This window comes from Sciurus vulgaris (genome assembly GCF_902686455.1).
Source record: "Sciurus vulgaris genome assembly, chromosome: 18".
In the NCBI taxonomy this organism is placed as follows: Eukaryota; Metazoa; Chordata; class Mammalia; order Rodentia; family Sciuridae; genus Sciurus; species Sciurus vulgaris.
Genome location: NC_136479.1, coordinates 38,993,098 through 39,019,298, shown reverse-complemented (window position 1 = coordinate 39,019,298; position 26,201 = coordinate 38,993,098). Strand labels below are relative to the sequence as shown.

General features: G+C 56.2%; 1 protein-coding gene across 1 annotated transcript in view; it reads right to left on the bottom strand.

The window, feature by feature from the left end:
* GALNT17 (polypeptide N-acetylgalactosaminyltransferase 17) overlaps positions 1–21,864 on the bottom strand; it is a 383,074-nt gene extending 361,210 nt beyond the window's left edge. Inside the window, exon 1 of the mRNA XM_079120206.1 lies at positions 21,217–21,864. Within this exon, the coding sequence (XP_078976332.1) occupies positions 21,217–21,454 (238 nt within the window). The 5' untranslated portion in view covers positions 21,455–21,864. The remainder of the gene's footprint in view (positions 1–21,216) is intronic.
* Positions 21,865–26,201: the final 4,337 nt, after the last annotated feature.

Sequence of the window (26,201 nt, the reverse complement as noted above, 5' to 3'; positions counted from 1 at the left end):
GGGGACAAAGCCTAGCCTCCCATGGCTTTCACTCCAAAAGGAGGTAGCTCCGGTGTCTCCAGGGCTGAAAAGAATTCACAACGGCAGCCAAACACCTCAAGTAGAGACGGGAGAGGATGCTTGGGGGCTCCTGGAAGCCGTTCACACGCCCGGCTGACATCATGCACGTTTCCATGAGCACGTGCTCAGTCACCTGTGTTCTCGCAGCCTGGCCCGCTCCCCATGTCCTTCCTGCACCCCGCCCTCTTCTGTCTTATGTGTTTTTCTCCCATCTACTCAATTCCCTTCCACAAAGCATCCCTGTCCAAAGTACCCCACGGGTGAAAGAATCAACCAAGGTGGCAGCCAGGTGGGCTGGTGAGGGAGGCCAGGACTTTCTAGAAGGTCTACACTAAATGGAAAATCAAAAGTGGTCAAGGAGAACAGCCTGGACACATTCATCAGGTAGTTCTGGCTGCAGAATTCCCACAGGCCGGAATTCTTCATGAGGCTGCCTGTCCCTTCACAAAGGCAGTCGCGAAGATCAGCTGATGAAGAGCCATCACTACACCCAGCAAGGACTCCAGGACCAACTCGCACTGCCCGCAGCCGCACTTCCATATTCAGCCCCCTTGCTTCTATTTCTAATATAGTTGCAAGTAATTCCAAGTTGTCGTTGGCAACATCCCAGAATCTTTTTCAAATAAAGCAAAAGTAAATAGCACAAAAACTTCACAATTCGAAAAAAAAGAAAAATCCTTTGGCACTACATAGCAAATTCCATTACAGTGGGATTCACGTTTCCAAGTTGTTCAAACAGATTAAGAAGCCCAGTCTGCACTCAGTTTTACATTTTACATTCTGTGATCGCTACAAGCACAAATCACAAGGAACGGGAGCAAAGTATCCTGCAAAGATATTAAATGCGCAGATTCACCTCCACAAGTTGTAATGTGCAAGTGACTGGAAATCAAAAATTCCTAATGAGAATATTTCTAATGAGACAAATTGTCTTAAAATAATTATTCACAAAGACATTCCTCTTCATTTTTTTCTCTTATGCCGTCCCTCCCTAAAACTCACTCCTTAAGGAGAGCGAATTCCCACCGAAGCTTGCTATTAATCACATATTTGGGGAATTCCATGTCTGTGCCACCAGGCAGTAAAAATGAAAAGGGAAATAACTAAACCCCATGGGGTATTTTAAATAGCTGTGGAGCGTAACGGCATTTGTTTAATAAACTTTCGGTAGAAAACAAAGTTTGGGACCATATGAGACCTGCTTCTCCTGAAGATACACTTTATCAATTCACATTGAATTTCTCAGGGGCAATGTAACTCCCAAGTAGCCATCCGTACTAAGGCTAAAACGCCAAGCACCCCATCATGACTGTACACACGCAGGCGCAGACACACACACATACCTCTAAAACTCAAAATAAGATGAATCTTAAATACAGCTTCAACCTTTAAACAGAACACGTCTCTCCCTCTACATCTCTGAGAGGCAAGAGGGAAAACAGCACCCTATTAGGGAAATGGGAAACCTCATTCACTTTCTTTCATTCCTTCCACAACAAACATTTAGTGTAGGGCCAAGAAATAAGTAAGACTCAGTGGTAATCCTCAAGGACAGGACAATCAAAAGGGAAATGGAAACAATAAAACCTACCGACAGTGATTGAGCTGTGACCACTGAAGTGGAGGTGTTTCCAAGCCAGGACAAAGGAAGTCTGCAAGGGCAACACCTGAGCTCACACAAGGCAGGCCAGGTGCCTGGCCGGGCACAGTCCATCCGAGCGTCCAGCACACCACTATGAGGCCAGTTTGCAGAATTTAAGTAAGAGACTCCCACTTCCAACCATGGAGGGAGAGAGACCAAACCCACCTGAAACCAGCAAAAGAACAGACAAATGCACAAAAGAGCAGCTGCAAAGCGGACACCAGGCAGCAACAGGCGGCGAGGCCAAGGGACATATGCACTGAGCGAGCCACTACCGTGAGAGTGTGTCAAGACCACGTAAGAACAGGGAGCTCAGAAGACTTAGCAGGACCCCTGAGCTGAGAGGACAGACAGGGAGCAAGGAGCCAGGCAGCCAGATCTCACAGGGCAGAGTCGCCCACAGAGACCACACCAGAGACCAGCGGCGGGTCCCCTCAGAGACTCGGCCTAACACTGGTCGATGCGTCGTGGGAAGAAATGACGCTGGGATACAGGCAGAACCACATGAGAGAATTCAGTTACAGTGCCCGGGACTCACAGGCCAGGACAGCAGCCACTGAACGCAGACAGTGACTCTAAACAAAATGGTGGCAAATTAAATCCCAAAGGAAATCTTATAACGGACAAGTGGTATTTATCCCCACTCAGCAGAAAGAGATTGGTGCCAAAATCCACATAGAAATGCAAAACAACTTTAAAGAGAAGTTAACAATATTGCATTGTATACTGGAAATCTGCAGAGTCAACTTCAGAGGCTCTGACCTGCCTCTGGACACGGGCAAAAGGTAACCATGTCAGACAAGGAGAAGTTGATTGGCTTGGCTGCAGTGATCGTTCCACCACATATATGCACGTGAACAGTGATCAAGACAGTGTGGCACCGAAAACAGAGACCAGTGGCAGAAGAACAGAATATTGTCTTAGTGTTTTCACCACTGTGACCAAAAGACCCGACAAGACAATTTTAGAGGAGGAAATGATTATTAGGCTTCCAGTTTCAGAGGCCTCAGTCCACAGACAGCCAACTTCACTGCTCTGGACCCAAGGTGAGGCAGAACGTCAGAGCAGAAGGGCGTGGTAGAGGAGAGCAGCTCAGAACTCGGCACCAGGAAGCAGAGAGAGCTTGCTCACCAGGGAAAACATACACCCCGGAGGGGAGGCACCTCCCAGGGACCACCTCCTCCAGCCGCGCCCCACCTCCTCCAGCCGCGCCCCTCCTGCTGCCCTCACCACCCAGTTACTCCCAGTCAGGGATCAACGCACCATGGAGATCAGGGTTCTCATAACCCAGTTGCTCACCTCTGAATGTTCTCGCACCATCTCACACATGAGCTTTTGGGGGACACCTCACATCTAAACCCTAATCAATACCAAGTCCAGAAACAGACCCAAACATATGCAGACCACCGACTTTCAGGAAGAGTACAGAGGCACTCCACGGAGAGAGTTTAGTCTGGAATAATCTCGTATTCATGCACGAACGAACATTTTTCAATACGTTTTGATCCACAACTTGCATCATACACAGAATTAACTGAAAACAGCCCGTAGTCATCAATGTAAAACCTAACGCTCTCGTACGGATCAAACAAGCCACAGAAGACAACCTCTGTGAGGATGAGCTGGGAGGAGACGTTTAGATCTGACCCTGGAAGCATGATCACGGAAGAACAAAGTGGCTGACTGGACCTCATCAGAATGCAAACCTCTGTCCTTGCCAACTGGGAGGACGGAACCCAGGCTGGGGACCCGGAGAAGCTGTGAGTCCCGGATCTGAGGAGGGGCTCGTCTCTCAAACACATACAGGACTCCCAAACTTCAGTAAGAAAGGAAGAGCCAAGAATCTTAAAATAGGCAAAGGTTTGAAAAGAAGCTTCACCAAGAAGAGAGGTGGCCAACAAGGACACAGGGGCTAGGCACGCCCCCACCCTGTGATCAGCATCTGCATCCAGGTATTACGCAGGGGAGAGGCACCGAGTCCACACAGAGGTGTGGACATGAAGGTCCACAGCCGTGTTATTTGAAAGAGCCAAAGTGTGGACCTGTGTCCATCAACAGGAGAATGGATGGATCACGGGACAGAATACACTCAGCAATGGAAAGGAGCCGGCCCCACGCTCTGCATGAGCTGGAGGAAGCCGAGGAACAGGAACGCACAGCCCCCGTCACACTTAGGCAAGACTCCTGGGCTGGTCAGTGGTGGACTGAGAAAGGGGTGGCCAGGGGGCCTGGGGAGATAGTGGGCTCCAGGTCACGACTATGGTGACAGTGACTCTATGCACACAACAAGACCTGCCAAGTGTCCTTTAAAAATTATTTAAAGAAAAAAGGTGTCGACGCACCTTTATTTACTTACATGCAGTGCTGAGACTCGAACCCAGAGCCTCACCCATGCTAGGCACACGCTCTCCCACAGAGCCACAACCCCAGCCCAAGCCGTCCTCTTCCCACCAGGCTTACCGTTATGTAAATTACACAGATAGAGGTGTCTTTAAAAATCCTGGGAAGGAATAAAGAAATAGAGACTCTGAACAAACCCGAGGGTGTTCTCTCCAAGTTCTTCATAAGGAAACTCATAACGGGTTGACCGAGGGCCTCACTTGGACTCTGAAAGTGTTGGTTGTGGAGCATTCTGGATTTCAGGGTACGGATACCCAACCAAGAGTCTCTGAGGGGACCCTCCGCCGGTCTCTGGTGTGGTCTCTGTGGGCAACTCTGCCCTGTGAGATCTGGCTGCCTGGCTCCGTGCTCCAACTTCTAAAACCCTGATGGCCCCAAGCATTTTGGGAAAGGGTTACAGAACCCGTGATTGCTTGCTGAGAAGTGTGGTCAAGACTGTGCACGGGTCTCCCTCCAGCTCCAGAAGGCTGCTCTCCGTGGATACCAACTTCCATTCGAAAAATTGACAACCGTGCCCACGGCCATTCATGAGGTCAGCACAACCTTGCAGAGGACCACTCTTCAGAGGGACATCCAGCAAGCACCTCTGAACACCCACTGACTGACACACAACCCCACTTACAGAGGGCCCCACAAGTCAGAGGGGAGGAGGGCTTCGGGGGAGGGACACAGCAGCTTTCCTTCACATCCTTGGCACCAAGTCCAGAGAGGGCTGACACCCAGTCAAGGAGGTCAGCTCTGCAGGAAGTCATGTGCTCCACAGCCCCTCCACCCTGGATCTAGCTAGACCTGAACTCCTACTAAATTCTTGATTCACTTTTGCAACTAAAGAAATTAAACAGGTTTAATTTCAATATTAACATCAGGTAAATTTCCTGTGCAATAAAGACCGTTTCAAGGGCCAAAACAAAAACCTATGAAGCTCAGAAAAAGTAAGTAATAGGGCCAGAGCCTGGCTCTGCAGTCTCCACGCCCAGTGCTCCAGAGCCTGGCCTGCCCTGCCCTCTCCAATTCCTGAAAAGACAGGCTTTTTGTTCAGCTTCTCTGTTATTTTGGGCTCCAGTCCACCGATGTAAAGCACATTATTTTAAAGCTCTTCTTATTCTAAATATTCATCTTGGTGAAGTAGGTCACGCTTTCATGAGCCTCAGCTTCTCTTTGAACTGATTCCGGTTCTCCCCATCTCCCTAATGGCAACGTGCGGTGCATCCAAAGGACGAAATCCAATTCCCGTTAATTTTATTGATTCCTTTCACAGGCTCCTTATTTCTTATGCAAATTCATGTTTATTTCCAAAAGAGAAAACAAAACAGCCTTTTTTGGAGAGAATGCCTTCAAAATCAGTGAGAGGCACCACAGTCGTATTCAATTATAAATGAGCTATACAATATTTAAATCACTCAGTGGAAATCAGACGGGCTGTAATCCATTTCAGAGCACAGCAAACATCCTCAGATAACTTCACGTCCTCCCGGGAAGTGAAGGAAGGCAGGACGTGGTGAGGCGGCACCCATCCCCGACCCCGGCACAGCCCGTCTGCTCCGCGCGCCCCTGCCCTCTGAGCTCCAGGCTGGAGACAGAACAGGGCTGCGACCCCTGAAGGGACCTCCCCAGAATGCCCTGCCCTGCACACACCCCTCCTGATTTGGAAGGGGGTGAGCATGTGCCTTCTTCTCTGCACCACTGACCACCACTCCTGGCACTGGACAGCCGGACCTGCAGACCGTCTCCAGGGACAGATGGGAAGGGTCTGGAGCCTGTTCAGCTCCTCTCTGATCCCAAATGCCCTCCTCCAGGTGCAGACAGAGTACCCTTCCTCCCTACCCAGAGCTGGCCATCCCTGCAAGTCCCCCTGATCCTGTGAAACCACACTCTGGAGTGATTAATTTCCGGATCCTGACGACAGAGGCAAGGTCTCCAATGCCCCGAGTGCCGTAAACAAACGGGACCCACCGAAGGCAAGTGAGGCAGCCGCTTTCTGTCCCCACCAACTCTTCAGAACTGCGGCTGACAGAGGTCACTGACCATGGGCCCCACTGACAGGGCCTCCAGAACCAGTGCTTCCGAAAAGATGTCACTATCCTCCTAAACTGTTAATATTCGCTTTCCGGTGGCAGCAATTCTCTCCTTGTCCTTAAATAGACATCAAGAAATCACCATTCCGTCCCCCACAAGACCTAAACCAGGGAAAATGCCCCCCCACCACCTTGTTCCAAGAGAAAGAAACTTGACTCTCAAGCCCAAAGCCCCTGTCTGGGTAATGACGGGGACAGAGGGCCTGGGGCTGGTCCGTTTCCTTCTCCAAACCGCCTCTTCCTCTTGTTGGTCACCATGACCCCCCCCATCGGCCACCAAGGCCACTTTCTCGACCCGCTCGCTAGCTCTTGCTCAAGGCCTCCCTGGCAGAGTCTCTCGCTTCCAGCCCCCTTGGTGGGAGCCCAGGTCCAGAGCTGCCCACCCCTCAGCATCTCCTCCTAGCTGTCTAGTAAGCACCTCAAAGTGCACACGTCCAGAGCTGGATGTCCCCTCTCCTCCAGAGCCCGTGGCCCGGGCCATCCCCATGGCCGTGAGTGGCAGTCCTTCCTGCACCTGGTGGGTGCCCAGCCTGGCGCCCCTCCCTGTGCACCTGGTCTCTAGGTCACCAGCCCTCTTACAGCGCTGTCTTCAAAACCTGTTCAGGAGCCGACACTTCTCCCCACCTGCACTGCGACCTGGCCCCGATGCCCAGGGCCCCTTCCCTGGCCAGACACCCCATGGCGCCCGCCTGCGCCCCAACCCCACGCAGCTTCTCCTGCAGCAGGTGGACCTTTCCTGCAAACCAGCTGGAGCGTATCCTTAAAGCCCAGCTCTCCAGGGCCCCCTGTGCCACTCAAAGGCACGTCCCTCAGAAAGCCCCCTCCGTGGCCGTGGTGTGGGAGCTGGCCCCTCTGTGCACCACGTCCTGCAGGGCGTGCCTGTGTTCTCCACAGCTCTTCCCTGAGGCACGGAGCCCCATGAGCTGTCTGAGGGAGGGGCGTCCATCACGGAAGCAGGAAGGCAGGCCTGGCTTCAAGGTGGCCTCACGCAGCCACACAGACCCCACACCTAGCAGGCCCTGCACCGGTCACTGCTCTCCTTTCACCTGCTGGATGCCCTTAACGCCTGCTGGACGACGGCCATGCATTTCTATTTGTCCCTGAGCCCTGCCAAGCATGTAGCCGTTCTGGGTGCAGGAGTGGGGAGTGGGCAGGGGGGGGTGGGGGGTGGCCCCCCACACTGTGATACCAAGTGGTCAGAGAATCGCATAATGGCAAGGCGTTCCGGGGAAGGGGCGCCACCAGAAGGAGCCTGGAGCCCGTCTAAGTGCACATTTACAAAGGGCGGGAAATAGAAATCGCAATCTCTGAAACCCCGCCACTGTGTCCTTCCTTCCCGAGATGCTGATGGTCTTGAGACGGAAGCAAAACTTCTAGCAAAGGAAGAGGCGCACAAAAAGAGGGAGGAACGCAATGAGCGTCTCTTAAAAGACAGGAGAGGAGAAGGGAAACACTGGGCTGAGGGGTCCCACCCTCGACAGGACAGGGGATGCGGCGCGTGCAGCCGACACTGTACATGAGGCAATCCGGGTGCTGGCAGTGCAGAGCTCCAGGGGACTCGCCCGTGGGAAGGGCAGCCGGCCCTGCCCGTGCTCCGTGTTTACAGGACGTCGCTCCCCTGGCCAGTCAGGAGGCTGACCACTGTGCCGAGGAGCTTGTGCATCTGGTCCAAGGGGCAGAAATGCAAAGTGGCACCGAGCCCGGGGCCTGCCCGCCCCTGCTCACCGGCTTGCTGCACACCTGCCAACAGCCCGGATCCTCGCCCTCCAGCCAGCTGTGCCCGGCATTGTGATCAGCTGACTCCGTTAAACCTCGGAAGCTGAGGACATCACTGGAAGCTGAGGACATCGCCTGAAGAGAGAGGGGCCGCTTCCGGGAAGACCAGCGCCAGCCCTGGGAAGGGAAGCGGAGGCGCTGCGGAAAGGGAGGCCCTGGGGGAGGGAGGCCACCCAGGTGTCTGGAGACCCGGGGCGCAGACACGCCCAGGAAGGGCTGCACATGGCCACAGGCCTGTCCTCGCGCCTCCACTGCCCCAGGGGGCCATGGCTGCGAGTCACCGTCCCCAGGAGACGAAAGCAGGGAAGCGTTCCCGACGGGCAGAGCGATGCCCAGGCCCAGGGAACAGCTCAGGAGCGCGGATGGCCGTGCCGGGAGGACAGCGCACAGCCCCCGGGAGAGCTGACCCTGTGCCCGGTGAGACGGGCCGCGCCAGAGCGGGAGGACGGGGTCGGGGTGAATGGCCCCGCCGGGCACAGACAGCGGGCAGGGGAAGCAGCCTCGCCACCTGAGACACGTCACAGTGCTCACAGCCAACAGGAGGCGGGCAGGCGGAGGCCCACCTCGCAGCCGGGAGGCGGCCACCGGCTGCAGGGGCGAGGCCTGGGGCAGCCAGGAAGGCCGGCAGCGTGCGTGGGTGTGGGCGTTGGGGTGGGGGTGTGCAGGTGAGTGTGTGTGTGCATGTGAGAGTGTGTGGGTGTGAGTGGGGGGGTTATGAGTGTGTTTGGGTGTGTGAGTGTGGGGGGTGTGGGTGTGCATGTGAGTGGGTGTGGGGGGTGTGAGTGGGTGTGAGTGTGGGGAGTATGCCTGGGGGTGTGTGGGTGTACACGTAAGTGTGTGGGTGTGAGTGTGAATGTGTGCATGTGAGTGGGTGAGAGTGGGGGAGTTGTGGGGGTGTGGGGGTGTGTGGGTGTGCATGTAAAAGTGGGTGTGGGTGTGAGTGTGTGCATGTGAGTGGGTGTGAGTGTGCAGGGGTGTGTGAGTTTGTGTGTGAGTGTGGGGTGTGTGAGTGGGTGTGTGGGGGGAGGTATGTGGGGGTGTGGGGGGTTGTGTGTGTGAGAGTGTTGTGCATGTGAGGGTGTGGGTGAGTGTGAGAGTGTGAGTGGGTGTGTGTGTGAGAGAGTGGGTGTGTGAGAGTGTGTAAGTGTGAGAGTGTGTGTGCATGTGAGAGTGTGGGAGTGTGGGTGAGTGTGACAGTGTGTGTGGGTGAGTGTGAGTGTGTGTGAGAGTGTGTGGGGGGGTGAGTGTGAGAGCGTGAGTGTGTGGGTGAGAGTGAGTGTGTGTGCGCATGTGAGAGTGTGGGGGGGTGTGAGAGTGTGTGTGTGTGTGAGAGTGTGGGGGGGTGGGTGAGTGTAAACGAGAGTGTGTGGGTGAGTGTGAGTGTGTGTGCACACATGGGTGTGTGCCTCCAGGAGAACAGGCGCGACGCGTCATGGGCGTGGGGGTGCGGCCGTCCTCCGGCCGGGCGGAGAGCACAGGCACCCTCCGCTGCTTGGTCAGGACGCGAAGCGGCGGCCCGCTGGGCTTGCAGAGGACGGCGTGCCGCAGGCTCTCAGGATGCACCTTCTCTGGACACCAACTCGCCGGGTTCCCCAAAGAGCAGAGGCGCCTGAAGCCCGTGGCGTGAGCTCCGCCGCGTCCTCGTCTCTGCCACAGGACCTGCAGCTGGCCCCTCGCGGTGGTCAGCTTTGTCCAGTGGGAGGCCACCGCGTCACCAGGCCTTCCGCTTCCTACACTTGGGGGAGCAACACCCCGCGGCCCGAGCCCTGGCCCGCGCTCCAGTGGTCTACCGCGGCACAGTCAGTGGCTTAAAACCACTGAAGTTATTTTGCTGGTGAGTTTGCAGTGGGACAGGGCATGAGGAGGGGCACAGCTCACCTGGGGCACGCGGACCGGCTGGGAGAGTCCCGGCAGAACGGCCCACTGCCGTGGATGGTGCCTGCGCTGGGCGGCCCGTGGGAGCTGGACCCGCCAGGCTCCCCAGCACGCTTCTCTCCACACGGTTCCCCAGCCCGGCTCAGGGATTCCAGGTTCTTACATGTGGCTTCAAAACGCACGTCCCCAGAGAGGGCACAGGGCAGACGCTCACGACGCTTTTGGTCCAGCCTGGGAGAGCACGAGACATCATCTCCTCCGAACGCGGCCGGAAGCGAGTCACTGAGGCCGGCGCGTGATCCGCGGAGGAGGGTGAAACTCCACCTTCTGCCCCGGAAAAGGCAGGAGGATCTGCAGGTGCGGTTTAAAACCACCACACCCAGGAAAGCTGCGTCCGGCTCCTTAGGTCCCAAGTCCCTGCTGCCAAGAGGCAGGTCTGACCCAGTCTGCCCGGCCGTCATGCCCACGAGCACGCACCTTCCATCTCCAACCGAGCTTCCCGTCCCCAAGGCCACAGCCCTGAACGCACCGGGGCTTCCGAGGTTTCACTGGGAGGAACGGAGTGGCGGGGCTGGGGTCTTGCTCCCAGGAGCAGCGACGGCGGCAATGGTCACCGCTAGGGCATCAGTGCCCCGCTAACAGCCTTCTGTTTACAGGCACTTGAGCCACCCTTGAACCTCGCCTGTCCTCTCTGTTTACAGGGTCAGCTTCCCAGATGGGCGACGGGGCTCACGCCAGGTCCTCGCTCTCACCGTAGCGTGATCCTGAACGACCCCGAGGGCTCACGTGGCAGCTCGGCCCCAGCCGTGGCACTGTCAGGAGACAGCGGAACCTTTAGGAGGTGGAGCTTGGTGGAAGGAAGTCGCGTCACCGGGACCCACTTATGAAAGGGCGTGTGGGACCCAGACCCTTCCTCTCTCTTCTTTGCTCCTCGGTTGCCAGGAGGTGAGCAGCTCCCTCAGCCCCGGCGCTTCCGGGCCTACCTCGCCACGGCCCAGACGGAACCACAGGCCAACCAGTCACAGACGGAAACCTCCCAACTGCAAGACAAAATAAACCTTTCCCCATTATAAGTCAAATACCTCAAGTATTTTGTCACAGTGATGCAAAGCCAATGCAGAGTCCATCCAACTCCAAAGTCACTGCTTAGTCTACCCTACGAAAGCTCCTGGAGGCAGGGTAGCCTGGGAGGCTAGGAGCTGAGGCCACGTCTCTGACTCTTGTCTGGAACCCAGTGCTGTGTCTGACTTTCTCTACTAAAGACAGGGCTGTCAAGAACCATCCCTGAGAGCTGCTCATGGACTCACACTCCAGTGGAAACGTGAACCTTTACCATTCAGCCTTTCTTGTGCAGGACCGATCAGAGCGTCCTGAAGAGGCCTGAACAGCAGGTAATGATGCTGGGGGACACGGGCCGGGGACCACAGCCGCTCCAGCAACCCATCCTCGCCAGGGGCCCACGCGCCAGCCACTGAGCGGCACCAGGAGTTCAATTCTAACCACCCGTTACGGCTGCCACTCGGCTCTGGTTTTCTCCCCAAATAGCTCTGTGCACGAAACTCTGCCCAGGGGTTCTCACATCTTCCCGAAGGCTCACCTTCAGCTAATAAAGGCAAAGGGAGCGCTCTCAGAAAGATATTTCATGAGATTTGTGTCTTTTAATAGTTCTCAGCCTCTTTTTTCAGGTCTTCTGGAATCAGATCAGTTGCAGGAAGATGGGTAGGCAGGGAAAAAATGAAGTAGATTTTAGAACAACTTGGCAAATTAGCAAAGTTTTTAACATCATTAAAGAGCTCTTAAATATTCTTTGCCTGAACTCCATTTTTATCTTGAGAATGCATCTCAGTAATTGCTCTAACGGAGACTGTGGAAGTTCGGCACAAACATAAATGTTTGTGTGATTTAAAATGCAGCGGCAGCAAAGACCGTGATTTTTTTAATTGCTAATTCTTAAACTAACCTTTTTGGTTTCTCTCATCTTGAAAAATGCCAATTCCTATCAGCAGACACTGTAATAAAGACAATGCATATATTATTTAGTTGTTTATAATTGCAAACAACTTAGCTATATTTCAGTGCTTATTCCTCAGCTCCAGCAAGGAGCATAAGTAGGGATGATTATAATCATTCCGTCATTCTGTAAACAAAACTGTCTTTCTACAGCCAGCAGCAGATCAAGTACAGATGCCAGCCTAGAAGTAGGTGGCTTTCGATCTAAGCACCCCCACAGCCCTCCTCTTACTAAGCTAATGGACGTTTTCTGTTCACATCAATCCAACACAGAGATGGAGAGACAGCCTGTCCAGAAGCTAGGGAGATGAGGATTCCCGTCCTGCCTAACCGAATTAGTCTGGATAAGTGACTATCATGGCACCATAAGTTCCACAACTCAACACAAGGGCTCAATTCCCAGAGACAGCAAGAGACAGCTAGGGAGGGTAGTGTTCTGCTCCACGTGGTGACTCAAGGATCAAGGATCCTCCCATCTTGTAGGAACTCCAGGATGACCACTGAAAAGTGAAGGGAAGAAAAGAAGAGGAGGAGGAGGAGGAGGAGGAAGAGGAGGAGGAGGAGGAGGCGGCCATGGGCACAGAGGACCTCGGAGTCCTCGTGGACCAGGCCTGAGAGGAAACCACCCACCTCCCTGCCGGGAACAGTGAAGGCCAGACTCAGGGTCAGCTCTGTGAGCAGGGCGTGGCCCCTGCAGCCCCGGCTGGGGACCAGTGGCTCTGCGCTGCCTGAGTCAACCTCTGTCCAGCTGGACCTGGTGTACAGGGTCAGGGGACGCACACGCCTACTGTGATGCCACCCTCCAGGCTCTAGAGCCCAGGCCGGAGGCCCACGAGGGGTGGTGGGGCTGGGGCAGGAGGGGCCGGGCCGGGCCGCTCTGGAGCTGCCTGGTCCTCGGGGCTGTGCGGCCCCTGCCTGGAGCCAGGTCTTCATCTCCGATGACGCCACCCACTGAAGCCACTCGGCTCAGGACGGCCCGCGGAGGCAGGGCTGGCGGGGCGGGCGGGAGTGCCCAGGGAGGCGACGGCAGAGTGCGCTGGTCAGCACTCCTGTTTAGCTGAGCTAATGTCCTTGCAAACACCAGCAGAGCCTTTTAATTAACTTAATATCAATTTCACTTTTCTCACATTTTGTTCTAATTAGGGGCTGGATTTAAAGCTCACACAGCATAATTTAGAGCCCTAGAATTAACAGCTTTACAACTTTCCACACCGGTGACTCCTAACCCCGAGTGAGGGAAGGTTCCCCAGCATCCCACCACTGCAGGCTCACAGCCCGCCCCTCCCGCAGCGCCTGCACCTGCTGCCGGCCGACCCAGGGCACGCCACCCGCCCCAGGAGTCCGCCAGCACCAACCTCACAGCAGAGGGCAGAAGAGGCCACTGGCGGGGTCTCTGGACAACCTACTCACTCCTGAGTTTCACCTTCCTGGTCTGCAAAGTGGGTATATAGAGCGAGTGGGTGTGACGCAGAATCAACACTAAACGCTCACATATTAGATGCTCAATGAAGACAGCAGCAAGTGTGAACGGTGGTATCCACGTGCACAGGCAGATACCACGTGTGACACCTCACCAAATCCAAGATGCCTCCAGGTGCAGGATGCACCACGTTTATCTCCCATAAGGAAGAAACTGCTGTCAACTGAACAACAACGCTCCCGTCAGAACTCGAATTCTAACTCCAGAGATGCAAAAATGTGCATGTTAATCCTGACAAAACAGTTATTTAAGGTAGCTTCCACCCCTGCGGTCTCTTTAAGTCAAACCTAAGTTAACAAGAATCCCCGAGAAGTTCTGGGTACTGATTTTTCTAGTTAGCCAAGAGTTTTGCTTCCTTTTGATATTTACTGAAGCCTGGGTGTGGCGGTGCACACCCATACCCAGCCACATTGGAAGGCTGAGGCAGGAGGATGGCGAGGTGGAGGCCGGCCCGGGATCAGGTGAGACCGTCTTAAGCAATCCTCATGGTCGCCATCACCATGTTGGGATGCAGAGGGATGGCAGACGCCGCGGACTCAGTGCACACCCCACTCCTTCTTCCCTCTCCTCTTTTGTGACTGCAATACTTACTTCCTGTGAAAAGCACCTCTTCTGTGGAAGCAAGGCTGATCCCAGGCTCTGTCCTAGCCAAACGTAGGAGCCCACCTGGGAGCCTTCTGGTAAAAGATTGTTTTTTTTCTTGATTAAGCAATAGGAGTGGAGTAGTCACTGGTATACAGCACTTCCTCCCTTGTAGATGCAATGACTAGCACAACAGCAGCCATATTGTACCCATGAGGAAAAGACCAGAAGGAGATTCTGACCTGAGGCTGACATTATGATGCCCAGCCAGCCTCAGCCACCACCAGGTCTGGAGTGTGAGGTGAGGACAAAGTCCATGCAGGGGGAATTAGCTGCTAAATGACAGAGGAATAAAGCCTACTGTCTTGCAGATTACCGGGTCAGACCTCATCAGCAATTCACTATGATGCAGGGCAGAGATGAACAAGGGCTAAAAGTGACCCTGCCAAGCACTGCAGGAGCCCAGAAGAAAAACAGTCCGTGCTGACAAGGTGTCAGGGAAGGTCTGGGAAGGAGGCGCTGGGACTGGTGCTGCAGAATGCCTGGCGTCGACCACGGTGAGCGGGCAGCCACCACCCGCATTAAAGGACCCAGAGTCCTGGAGCTCAGGTCGTGGTGCAGGAACTCTGGTCCCGAGCAGACCCTGCACCCTGTCCCCGTCCACCCCAGGGCACCCTGTAGACACTGTCCTCACAGCTAGGCACTGTGTTCAAGGCGAGGATGGGCATCCTTCTGGAACCCGGCTCCTAGTCCCATGGACGCCCAGCGGTGTGTTGGCGGCTGGACGTGGCCGCCCGTGACCAGGACAGCGACTCCCTCTCTCCCCTCGCTCTTCCTGTCCCAGGGTCTCTGCACACGCTGCCCCTGGTCTCAGGTGATTGTCACCATGGAAAGAGATGAGGGCACGGCAGGAAGGCCGCCTCTCTTCCTCCTGGGCCTCAGAAGCAACTGCTTGAAGCCACCAGCATGGTAAGGGAAGGAGGAGGAGAGGGAGGTCCCTCTCACGCAGCGGCAGCAAGAAGGACCATGGGCCAGTCCCACAGGTCAGGCTGGAGTCCAGGAAGGCGGAACAGAAAGGACCGGGTCAGCCCGTTGAGGTTTACGCCAGACAAGGACGGGCGGTCACATGGCCTCCAAGCACCACCAGCCATCCATGCACCAATGCGGAAGTAGCTGCGGAGGCCTGCTTCAGGCCGGGGCAACTCCAGGCCTCGGGATGTGAGGGGAGCAACACTGGTCTCCTCCTCTAAGGAGCTGGGCTCCCTCGGCCCCCCTTGGCCCCCCTTGGCCTCCCTCACCCCCTCTCAGCCTCCCTCAGCCTCCCTCATCCTCCCTCGGCCTCCGTCGACCGAGCCCACACATGTGCTCTGCATTCTGACTCTGGGTTCACCTGACAGACCACGACCCCACTTCCCAGCCCAGGAGTGGAGTGACGCGCCCAATGTCACAGCATTAAGAGGTGACAGAAGAGCAGATCATGCCAGTCCGTCTGGATGCGCATCCACAGCCTTCTCCTGATTGCCCTGGACACGGGCGGCCTGATGGCAGGCTGTCCCTGCGTCTGACAGGCCTGCTGTGTGGCGTCCCCTCTGCTGCTGTCGCCCTGGCTCTGAATGCTGAGCCTTCTTGTCCACAAGGCACACTCCCCATTTGGCAGCAGGCAAAGGTCAGGGGGTGGATTTCTTCAGCAGGAAGGACACTGGCTGCCTCCCCGGCTACCTCTGGGCTGGCAGGGCGCCCGTGCCATGCACTGGCCCACACGGACGCTCCTGCCTCCAGCACTGTCCACGAGCCCAGCTCCCCACTTCTCCAGGAGGGGCCAGCGGCCACTAGATGCTGAGTCCTTAGAGGGGAAGGAGACCCGGCTCTGCGGAGGGAGCTCTCCAGAACTCAGGCCTCGCCCGGCCGCAGCCCTGCCTGGCTCCTCGGCACCGGCTGCAGAGGCCGAGGTCACAGGAACACCTGGCCAACCCCTGTTGCCTCCTACCTCCTGCCCACAGGCAACCCGGTGCCACTCAGCATCTGTGGGCCACACAGGCACACCGACAGCCCCAGCAGGGAAGGGGAGAAAGCCTGGGGCAGCCTCTGCCATCCAGGGAAGAGAGCCTCCTCTTCTTCCTGCCTCCACCTGGAGGCCCAGGCCGCCCCCCTTCTCTGTCCTGTGCCCACTTTCCTCCCCGCCCAGGGAGTCCGGCTGGTGCAGCGGCCGCAGGGTGCACAGAGCTGTCTGGGAGAAGCCGGCTCTGACTCCACCTTCCTCGGCCCGGCTGGGGGCAGGACTGGGGGATTTTGACTTGTTTCCACCAGGATTTCCAGCTCCTTCAAGCAACCCTGCTTCTATTCAATATCCTTCTGGAATCTAAATTTGGAACCTAACTTGAATCGATTGTATTTCCTGTTATGACAGAGTTGCCCTGGGCTTCTGGGAGGAGCGCTGATGGGCACCCTTCAGAGTCCATGTGGGGGCCTCTGAGCAGGGTGGGATGCCACCCAGGGCCAGGAGCCTGCACCGGGCAGTGAGGCCCACAGCCCTCCAGCTGCCCTGCTCATCGGCCTATGCCTCCCTGGCTAACCCCATGGCATCTCTGTTTCTCTCCCTCTTTACTCTCTAAACGAGAGAATAAATAACTTCCTCCAAAAGTGACAGGAAAGGCACTGGAAAGTAAAAGGCATGCCCAGGGTTGCCTGGGGGTTCCAGCGGGAACATCTGTCTGCCCCTGATGCATAACGCTGGCACAAAACCATAGGCCACCAACTTAAAAGTGTTTTTACCATGTTCTTTGTTTCATACGATTTTTTTTAGGTTTTCCAATTTTCCTATAATCAATGAGTTGATTTTATGCTACAAAATGGATATTAAACCATATTCACATCAAATAATCCATTTTTAAAGTACTAATATTTGCCAGTGCCAAACCTGATTGCTTCACTTCCAAGCTTCTTGAAGGACCTGGTTCCTTTCAGTCAGAAAGGAGAAGACTACACCAGGCTCAAGATGGCAGGGCCAGACAGTGGAGGCAAGATGGCAGAGGAAAGATGGTGGGGGCAAGACTGTGCCGGTAAGATGGCGGGGCAAGATGGTGGAAGCAAGATGGCAGAAGAAGATGGTAGAGTCAAGAGAGTGCAGGCAAGATGAAGGAAGCAAGATGGTGGAAGCAAGATGGCAGAGGAAAGACAATGGAGGCAAGACCATGCAGGTAAGATGGTGGGGGCAAGATGGAGGAAGCAAGATGGCAGAGGCAAGATGGTGTAGGCAAGGTGGAAGCAAGATGGTACAGGCAAGACGTGGGAGGTAAGAGAAAGGCAAGATGTGGGAGGCAGGAAGGTACAAGCAAGATGGCAGAGGAAGATGGCAGAGGCAAGACAGTGCAGGCAAGATGGCTCAGGCAGCACAGCTTCCACTCAGTCTTCCTAGCTAAGTCCTTCCAGGCCCTCACCTCACCATATCACGCCACCCAACCAGCCTTTACGAGCTAAAGGTTATTTCCTCTGTGGCCTCATTCATGTCCTAAAACCAGCTCCCATCACATCAACCAATCAGCCTTAAGGGCCCACATTACGTCCAACACGCCCGGGGAGGTGCTGGGGGGCGGGGAGTATTGGAAAGTCTAAAAGATGGTTCCGGCCCTAACAATGCCCACAGCCTAATTCAGAACTCGGAAGTCCAAGGCACAAGAGCACAGGCCACTGAGCAAAGCCCCAAGCAACTCAGAGCAGCAGGAACTCAGACTGCACAGCCTGTACCACCCCACCCCAGGAGGCCACCTGGGCCACCCTGAAGGACAGACACCACGGGGAAGAGGCAGGGAGAGCAGAGACAGCCAGGACCACCAGCACAGCTCGAGACTGGGGCCGGAAGTGGAAACCGAGATCCCAGGGCCAACGAGGGTCTTCAGCAAGCAGGTGAGTCTGGCCACGCCCACTGGATCTGGATGGGCAAGGGCTGACCGCCAGCCCTCAAGAGGACCGTGATCCCTCAGGACACAGGAGCCACTGGAAGGCATGGGGCCCTTGGAAGTAGATGCTTTCCACTCAGAGAGCTGGGGCCACAATGTGCCCAGCAGAAGGGAGGAGACCAAGGCACAGCACTCAGTTAAAGGACATGCCACAGGAGTCCAGGTACAGGAAATAAAGACCCCAGGATGAGGTGGGGAGGGGGCCTGACAGAAGAAATGCAAGAGGTGCCTGTGTGCTTCTCCACACCAGCTTCTCCACCTTCTCTAAAAAGTGTCCTTCACAGCCTGTACTGAGAAAAGCAGAAATATAACAACCTGTAACTGCTTCTCAAAAGGCAGGACACGGGCCTTGGCAGCAGGTCTTGGCAGAGGGGCCCACTCTGAGGACGTCTGGGTCACACACCACCCCCCGCCCTGCTCTGAGCTGGCCCAGCAACTCCCAGGCACCCGACAAAACCCTTGTCATTGTGGAACAGCGATAGGGACAGCCGGGCACAGCAGCCAGGGAAGGAGCTTCCATGGGGCCCTCCTGCCGGCCCTTCCCAAGATGAGTCCACAGGACAGGTTTGAGAGACACGAGTAACTTCTAAATTGCCAGCTCTCCTTTGCGCCAGAGGCTCTGAGGTCCCCACTGCAAGCCCAGCGTCAGGCTCTAACTGGGGAATGAGGAACCTCAGGCCTTCGGCAGCAATGGGTGCAGCCAGCAGCAGAGCAAGGGCCGCGAGAGGCCAGGACCTCTCCCCAGCAAGGGCGCCTCTCCTCCCTCCTCTAGCCTCCAGCGCAGCAGCCCTGGCACCTTCACAGACACACGTCAGCCAAAACAGTCACAGGCAAAGGACAGAACGCTTGAGGGGGGATGGGGAGAGGGCGGTCCCCATGACACAGCTGGCCCTGCTCTCTCCCTCCAGGTTGCCCTCACCACAGGTCACACTGGTCAGCCAGGAGGTTAACAGCTGCCCAGTCCCAGCTCCAACTCCTTGCTTGCCCAAGAGAAGCTCTCAACTGGGCCTTCCTGCCAGCTCCCTGCAGAGGCCGGAAGTCAGGGAGACTCAGCCTCCCACCCACAGCCCCCGACTCAACCAATCTGGGAATGGCTTCCGTGTGTGGCAGAAGTACACGAGATCGAAGCCAGACCCCCAGCCCACTGGACGCAAGTCTCAGCTTCTCAGAAGCCCTGGCCAGCTGGGGTTGGAACCTGAGAGTTTTCTGCTTGATGTAGGCAACAGGGGATCTGGCCGTGGGTCAGGGAACCGGCCACAAGCTTGTTGGAGGTGCATTTGCAGGACCCACTCCAGACCTACTGAACCAGAGACCCTGGGAGGTGGAGCCCAGGACTGCGTCTCAGCAGCCCCTCCTACTGATTCTGAAGCACCCTAAAGATCAGACGGTCCTGGTTCAGCAGCTGAGAATCTCCACGCTGCAGCAGACGATCCAGGGTCAACTCTCAGCCCTGCCATTCACTGGCCGGGTCACTGTGAGCCAGTTAGTTACCCAGGAGCAAGTGGAAGCACCAGGCTCAGAGGGCGCAGCAGAGACTCAACGGGTCCGGCGTGCCTGCCACACTGAGGAAACACCATGCGGGGTTCTCTCAGTCCTGTTGGGGGTTGAGGCTATAACACAGCTAAGGTTTCCCCACAGACGCTGTCAATAAAGTGACCTGTGTCCCTGAATGCAGTCAGAGACCGGGCTGTCCTCTGTGCTCTATGGATACGCGGACAGCAGGTGTCTGCAGAACAATATGGTCCACCCCCTAAGCTTCTACTTCCCGCAGGAATTACCTGTGGGGTCTTGTTTCCACCAATTCACTTTGTTTTTAGACACTTGGAAGAAGAGCTCCTTCGAGGTCCAGGGGGCTTCCCCACACCTGGTCATACTACCCTCAAGGGACAGGGGCCAGACCGCAGCTTCACACTGCAGATGACATTCAAGGCGTCCCCTGGGTGCTTCCCGACTGACACAGAGAGACCATGATGTCCTCTCGTGTGCGAGGACCCTCAGAGACAGGAGAGAACAGCCCAGCATCCTGCTGCTCCCTGTCCCTGGCCACCTGCCGCAGACCATTCTCCTCTCACCACACCGCAGACACTTAATGCTGGTCCCCAGCTGTATACAGGACACGGCTGTCCTTGCAGCTCCTCAGATTTCTATGTTCAACAAGCCTCATACGACTCATAATCAGAATACCATGGGCAAAAGTTTGCACCTAGTGGCCAAGAGCACAGGCCCTGGGGTCAGGCAGACACGGGGTTCTGACTAAGACTTCACCCCTTCCTAACACAGGTAGTGCACCTCCCTTGCCCTCATTTTCTTATTTCCCGTGTGGGGATGGGGTGGAGCCTCCTTGGACTGACCTGGACATTCTGTGATAATGCACTCACGTCTTTGCACAGTTCCTGACACTCAGCAGAATCCCATCCATGATTTACTAGCATTATCTTCATGACTGTCACAAGTTCTGGACCTCCCATGTGACAATGTGAGTTAGGAGCCCAGGGAGGGAGGAGCCTTAGATAAACCCGCTGTGGATCCTGCAGAGTGGCCTGAATTCAAGTAGGCAAGACCCACACTGGGGACAGCAAGTGGCCAGTGACCATCAGTCCCTGGGGGTAGGTGTAACCAAGGTACAGCAAAAGTCTCCCTCCTCTCCAGAAGAACACTTTAGAGGGGGTGGATTCTGACCATTGTCCTAACTGGACCCACAGCTCACCTTGCTACACTCTGAACACCTGTTTCCCAGGGTCACTCGCAACTTGGCCAGCGCAGCTGGGAAAAGAAATAGTAATATATTTTAATAGTAGTGTTTTTAATAGTAGCCTCCACCACAGCAGCTCCAAGTCCTTATCCGCTCTGCAGCTTGCCTCAGAGAAACACATTCATTCAACTTAGCACAGAAGTGCATCAGCTACACAGCCTGGGCCTTGCCTCTGCAGACACTCAAGTGGTTGATCCACACCCTGCCCCCACCTGCTCCCTGCTAAACGCAGGGCTCTAACAGCTATTTCCTCCCTAGGCACCAGCCCACGCCTCCAGTCCCACTTGGCTGTTCCATTAGTTTCTGCACTCTGGCTGGAGTCACCAAGGAATGATTTCCTGCCTGGCACGCGGGGACCAGGAGCCAACTGCATTGACATGTTTCCAAGATAAAACCAAACTTACTGCTGGGACACGGAAAAAAAGCAAGTAGTTGTTCTTTCCAGCAGCCCCCGCCTCCTGCCCAGCACAGGGGCAGAGAAGGTAAGAGGGAGGGCGCTAGAGCCAGGAGGTGCGGACCCCCCCGAGCGCAGCGCACAGAGCCCGGGAGCTCACCCTGTGACCCGCCCACCCGCGCAGAGACCCGTGGGCGCCAGCGCGCGTCCTTACCATTCAGCTGCCGGTAGACGATGTCCTCCAGCAGCGAGAGGCGCTTCAGGACTGCATCCTGGATGGGGCTGGCGCTGTGCGCGCTGAGGTTGGCCGCCTCAGCGCGCGGCCGGATCTCGTGGAAGGCGTCTCCGCTGCGCACCGCGATGGGCCGGCACTTGGCCAGGAAGAGCACGAAGCCGGCCACCGCAATCAAGTTCAACACCAGCAGCACTTTGACTCTCCTCAGTGAAGCCATCAAACAACCCGGCGGCCCTCGCCCCGGACCCGCGCGCCCTCGGACCCCGGCGAGGCGCGGGACAGCCTGGGGCCGTGCGAGCCTCACGCACCTGACGGCGGGCGAGGATCCCAGCCGCTGCTGGCCCCCAAGTGCAGATGCTCCCGCAGCGGAGACGACTGGGAGGACCGGGTGGTCGGGGTCAGAGCGCAATCGCCCACATGGAAGCACGGGGTCTGCAGAAGTGCTCCCCGAGATGCCCGCTCAGTCCACGGAGCGCAGCCCGTTCCAGGATTGGCGGCGAAAAGCCGGGGACCCGGGGTCTCTCCTCTGCACCAGCAAGGGGCTCGCCTCTGTTCCTTGGGCCGCGGTGGCCGCAAACCCCCGGGCCGGCGGGCGGGCAGACGGGGCTAGTCGGGAGCGGGGGCGGGAGCGGCGCGCAGGTGCCGGGCTCAGGGCTCGCCGTCCGCCCGCGGAGGAGCGCGCCACTCCGGGAGCCGCACAGCCACCACCCTCGCCCGCAGCAGCCGTCGCGGCGCACGAGCCGCGCTCTTCAGCCGAGGATCCGCTCCCCTGGACCGGTGCCTTTGTTCCGCTCACCGGTCCGCTCCATCACGCCGGGCTGAGGAACAACCCGCACCCGGCGCCAGCATCCTCACAGGTCCGCAGTCACGATCAAGTCTCAATCACTCTCAAAGTGGGGTCAGCACTCGGGGGCCGAGGCCACTCGCGACGTCCTCTCCGCCCCTGGCGCCGGGGCCACCCCGCCTGACCCGCAAACTCACCAGCGCGCACGGCGCCGCGGGCTCTCGGACACGTTCCAAGTCCCGGCACCACGCAGGGAGCCTTCGGGGCCTGCTGGGCACACTGGCCTGTCTCGGAGCTGGTGCGTCGCAAGGCTGGCCGGAAGGAGGAGTCGGACCTCAAAAGTCACAGCAGTTCTCGATCCCCCTCCCGAAACGTCGCGGGCAGCGCGGCGGGGAAGGACGCGCGCCGGCGCACCCAGCGCTTGTCAGAGCGGGCCGCGCGGCTCGTCCCGCGCCCCAAGGACCCGAGCGCCGAGTCTCCCAATTGGCGGACGCAGTGACACCGCCGCTGCGGCACCGAGAGCCCCCACAGCCCTGGGGCCGGAGAGCCCGGAGGGGACGCGCAGGTGGCGACGGAGGGCGGGGCGCGGCCCGAGGGGAGCGGCCGCGCCGCCGGCTCCTCCTCCGCCGCCCCCGGCCACCCGCTCCCCGCGAGCCAGTCGCCGCCGCCGCCCGCAGGCTGCCGGGCGCACCGCTCCCCGGCTCGCCGGCTCGTGCGCGCGCACCGGGAGGGTGGGGGCGCCTGGAGAGCGGGGCCGCGCGGGGCGGGGGCGGTCAAGTCATGCCGGCTGCCGCCGGCGCCGGAGGGACCCTCGGGCTGCCGGCGCTCCCGCGCGGGCGGGCTTGCTCCATCCCGGCTGGCGATGAAGACATCCCTTTCTGTGCTCGCAGCTCGGCGCTGCGTGGCCGGGAATGGCTGGAGGGAAAATCTGGCCTGGAGACTCGGATTCCGTGACTTTCGGAGCCAGGCCCGGCGGAAGCGCGCAGGGGAGGCTCGCTCCGGGAGAGAATCTGAGCGTCCCCGTCACCGTTTCTGTGACCACCGCACCTCGGTCGGCATTTTATTACAAGAAGCGTGTTTATTTGGCTGCTGGATTTACATGACCTCTTCCTCTTCCCAAAACCACGAGCTCCAAATGCTGAAATCCAAACCCCCTCGGTGATCCACTTAATTCCTTAGGCCTAAAAAAGAAACCGGGCTGCCGACTAATAAAAATTAGACAGTGAAGCCGAATGAACTTGGTGGTTTCCACCGCCAGCCTCATCGCTTCCATCTCGTTGGATTTCTTTTCCCGCGTGGTGTTTGTCTAAGCGATCGTGTGTTGTTTTGCTTGTTATTTTAAATATTGATTTTTAACGTCGAAAAGTACATTAAAAACATAACCATCTTTTTATCTCATTCCCTGGGAACTCTGTCCAATAGACTCCTCAGGGTGTTTGCTTTGTGTAAACAAGAGGAAGTAGATACGGAAGTAGTTAAATGAAAAGCCAAGGGACAATTTTTAACCACACACATCGGGTAAGAGGGAGGTGGAGTGGGAAGAAATCTGGGCTACCCAGCCTTTTGGCATGATAGGCACCAGGGCAGACGAGGTCCCCACATTATCCCACTGAATACCCAGTTGAGTCAGGTGTCATTATAACCACTACTGATGGAAGCTGTCATGGGGCGGAAAGGTGCCACATCTGTCCTCATCCATCATAAGGGGCACAGCCCACACTCCTGTAATAACAGACAGGTTAACAAGCGCAAAGCGTGACACATTATTTCATCACAGCTTCATGTGACATGGAAGCCGTCAGGTATGAAGACCCAAAGACCTGCAGAAAAACTATTTTCATGCTTAGGTTCAGTGAAGAATGGGCAGCTGTGCAGAAAGGTGATTGGACAGAAGGATCTGATTGGCAGTAAGAGACCAAGGGGGATACCCTGCAGCACCCCTGTGTCCTTGCCCCGCTTGTCATCTGTGTGTGGCTCAGGGCAGGGCCCCTCTGGAATGAGTCTCCTTAAGGAAGAAGGGAGAGAGGAACTCAGCAGGCTGTATGGCTTCATGGGTGGGGAGGGGTCTGGAGAAGAGGGATTCTGGTTTCCATGACTCACTTGGGGGAGAAGGACAAGTGGGAGACAGAAAGGCTGGACAGAGCAAGGCAGGACTTTGTGTCCAAGGCTACTGCTGAGCCACCTGATCTCCTTGGTGTGAAGGACTCAGCAGGCCAAAGGGCAGTACCTGGAGTATCATCTTCTGAGTGCCAACACAGGCACCATCAACACACACACCTGCAAACGTCAGTTTGGGACTTTCACTCAGGCCTGAGCTGGAAGTCTGAGGCAGTGGGCTCTGTACCCAGGGAGTCGACTCCCAAGCTCTTGCGGATTTGTAGATGGGAAGAAGAAAAGGAAAGTGAGGAAACAGACTCCAGTAATGGAGACGAGATGTTTCCAGGCAAGATCCGGCTTCAGAGAGACGGCTTCTCTCGCCTAAGCCGGAGAACGTGTGACTTCCCTCCGTGTCCTGCAGGCCTCCCTTGGCTCCCGCGGCATTCCAGGCAGCTTCTGGGCTCATACGTGTGACATTTGACATTCGGCTCAATGAGGGGCCCTGTCACGCCCACAGCCTCCACTCCTGCAGCCATGCTGAGGTCAGGAGGCCACTCTTACATTCTCAGCTCCAACCAAGCACCTTCCCCAGCTGCCATCACGGCCTCTCTTCCTCCCAAGTGGGGAGCCCTTCCCTCGGCTCTACCTTCTCTACCCTCTTAGTTCAGAGTTACCGTGTATCTCAAGCACATGTCTGAGAGCGACCGGCATTCCCACACAGGCCTGTGTACAGTCTCCCCACGGGCCACCCCCAATACCCAACTCCCAAACCCTCACCTCCTCCCTCCACCAGTGTACCCAGAGAAACCACAGCACCTCAGAGCTTGGACGTTGCCCGTAGGTGGGCCTAACATTAGCCGGGCTCTTTCTTCTGCTGAAAAGCACGCTCCGTGTCCAGTTCCTCTCCCCAGAAGTGTCCTGGGAAGACTTCAGGAATCTGTGAATACTCCTCAGACACAAAACATCATGTATGCAAGCCATATGGCATTTCTCTGGGGGAAAGCCTGTAATTTTCATTAGATTCTCATTTCATTAGATTCTCAACGTGCCCAGTGACCCAAAAATTTAAGGACCCCACACCCATGTATCTGGGGATGCTTCTTCCTAGACACCTACACACACACACACACACACACAGGATAACAAAATCCTCAGATACTCAAATCCCTTATGTGAAATATAACATTTGCATAGGTTATTTATACCTAATGCAATGTAAACGCCATGGAAATAGTTGTTACATTGTATTGTATTGAATAACAAGAAGTCAGTGCATGTTCAGTACAGATGCAATTTTTTAAATTATTTTTTAAATACTTTTTTTTTAGTTTCCAGTGGATCTTTTGTTTAATTTTATATATTTATATGGGGTGTTGAGTATCAAACCCAGGGCCTCAGCCCATGCCAGTAAGCACTCTACCACTGAGCAACAACCCCAGCCCGATGTAATTTAAAAAAAAAAAAAAAAAAATTTTTTTAAGATGGACATGAGGATCAGGACAGGTGGAATATACAAGAACATAAAGAGCTAACTATTTTCCATGTGCCAGTTGCTTCTGGAAACAGCGGAGACAAAGTACCCAAGGCTGAGGGAACTATCGGTTGCCTTCAGATCCTGGTGGAGGAAAAACTCAGGACTCAGACCCACGCGGCTGTGTGGATGGAGGTCAAAACTGGTAGGAAGGAGCTGGATGAAGTAGTTCTGCCAGCCCAGGGAATCCCCAGGCCCAGAGGCGCACGCCTTGCCACTGACATGATGTCCTCACGGATTGCTGACAGACAGGTTCACAGAGTCCACACCCGCCTGTCCTTGAGGCTCCCGAAGGGCAGGGCCCTCCTCAAGCGTGGCTGCCCTCTCTCTACGTGCCATTTGCTCCAGTCCAGCGAGGAAAGCGCATGGTCCTTCAGGGGCTATGACCTGCTCACCCTGAGGTCTGGGCCTGGCCCCCTTTCTGTCACCAAGGAGCAGATCGGTTCTTGACTTTAAAGTTAGAATTTTCTCTTGGATGGCTCCATTTTTTTTCCCAATGAGAAAACATGGCGAAACTGCAAAAGCTCTTTGAAGGGACTGGCTGGTTGGCTG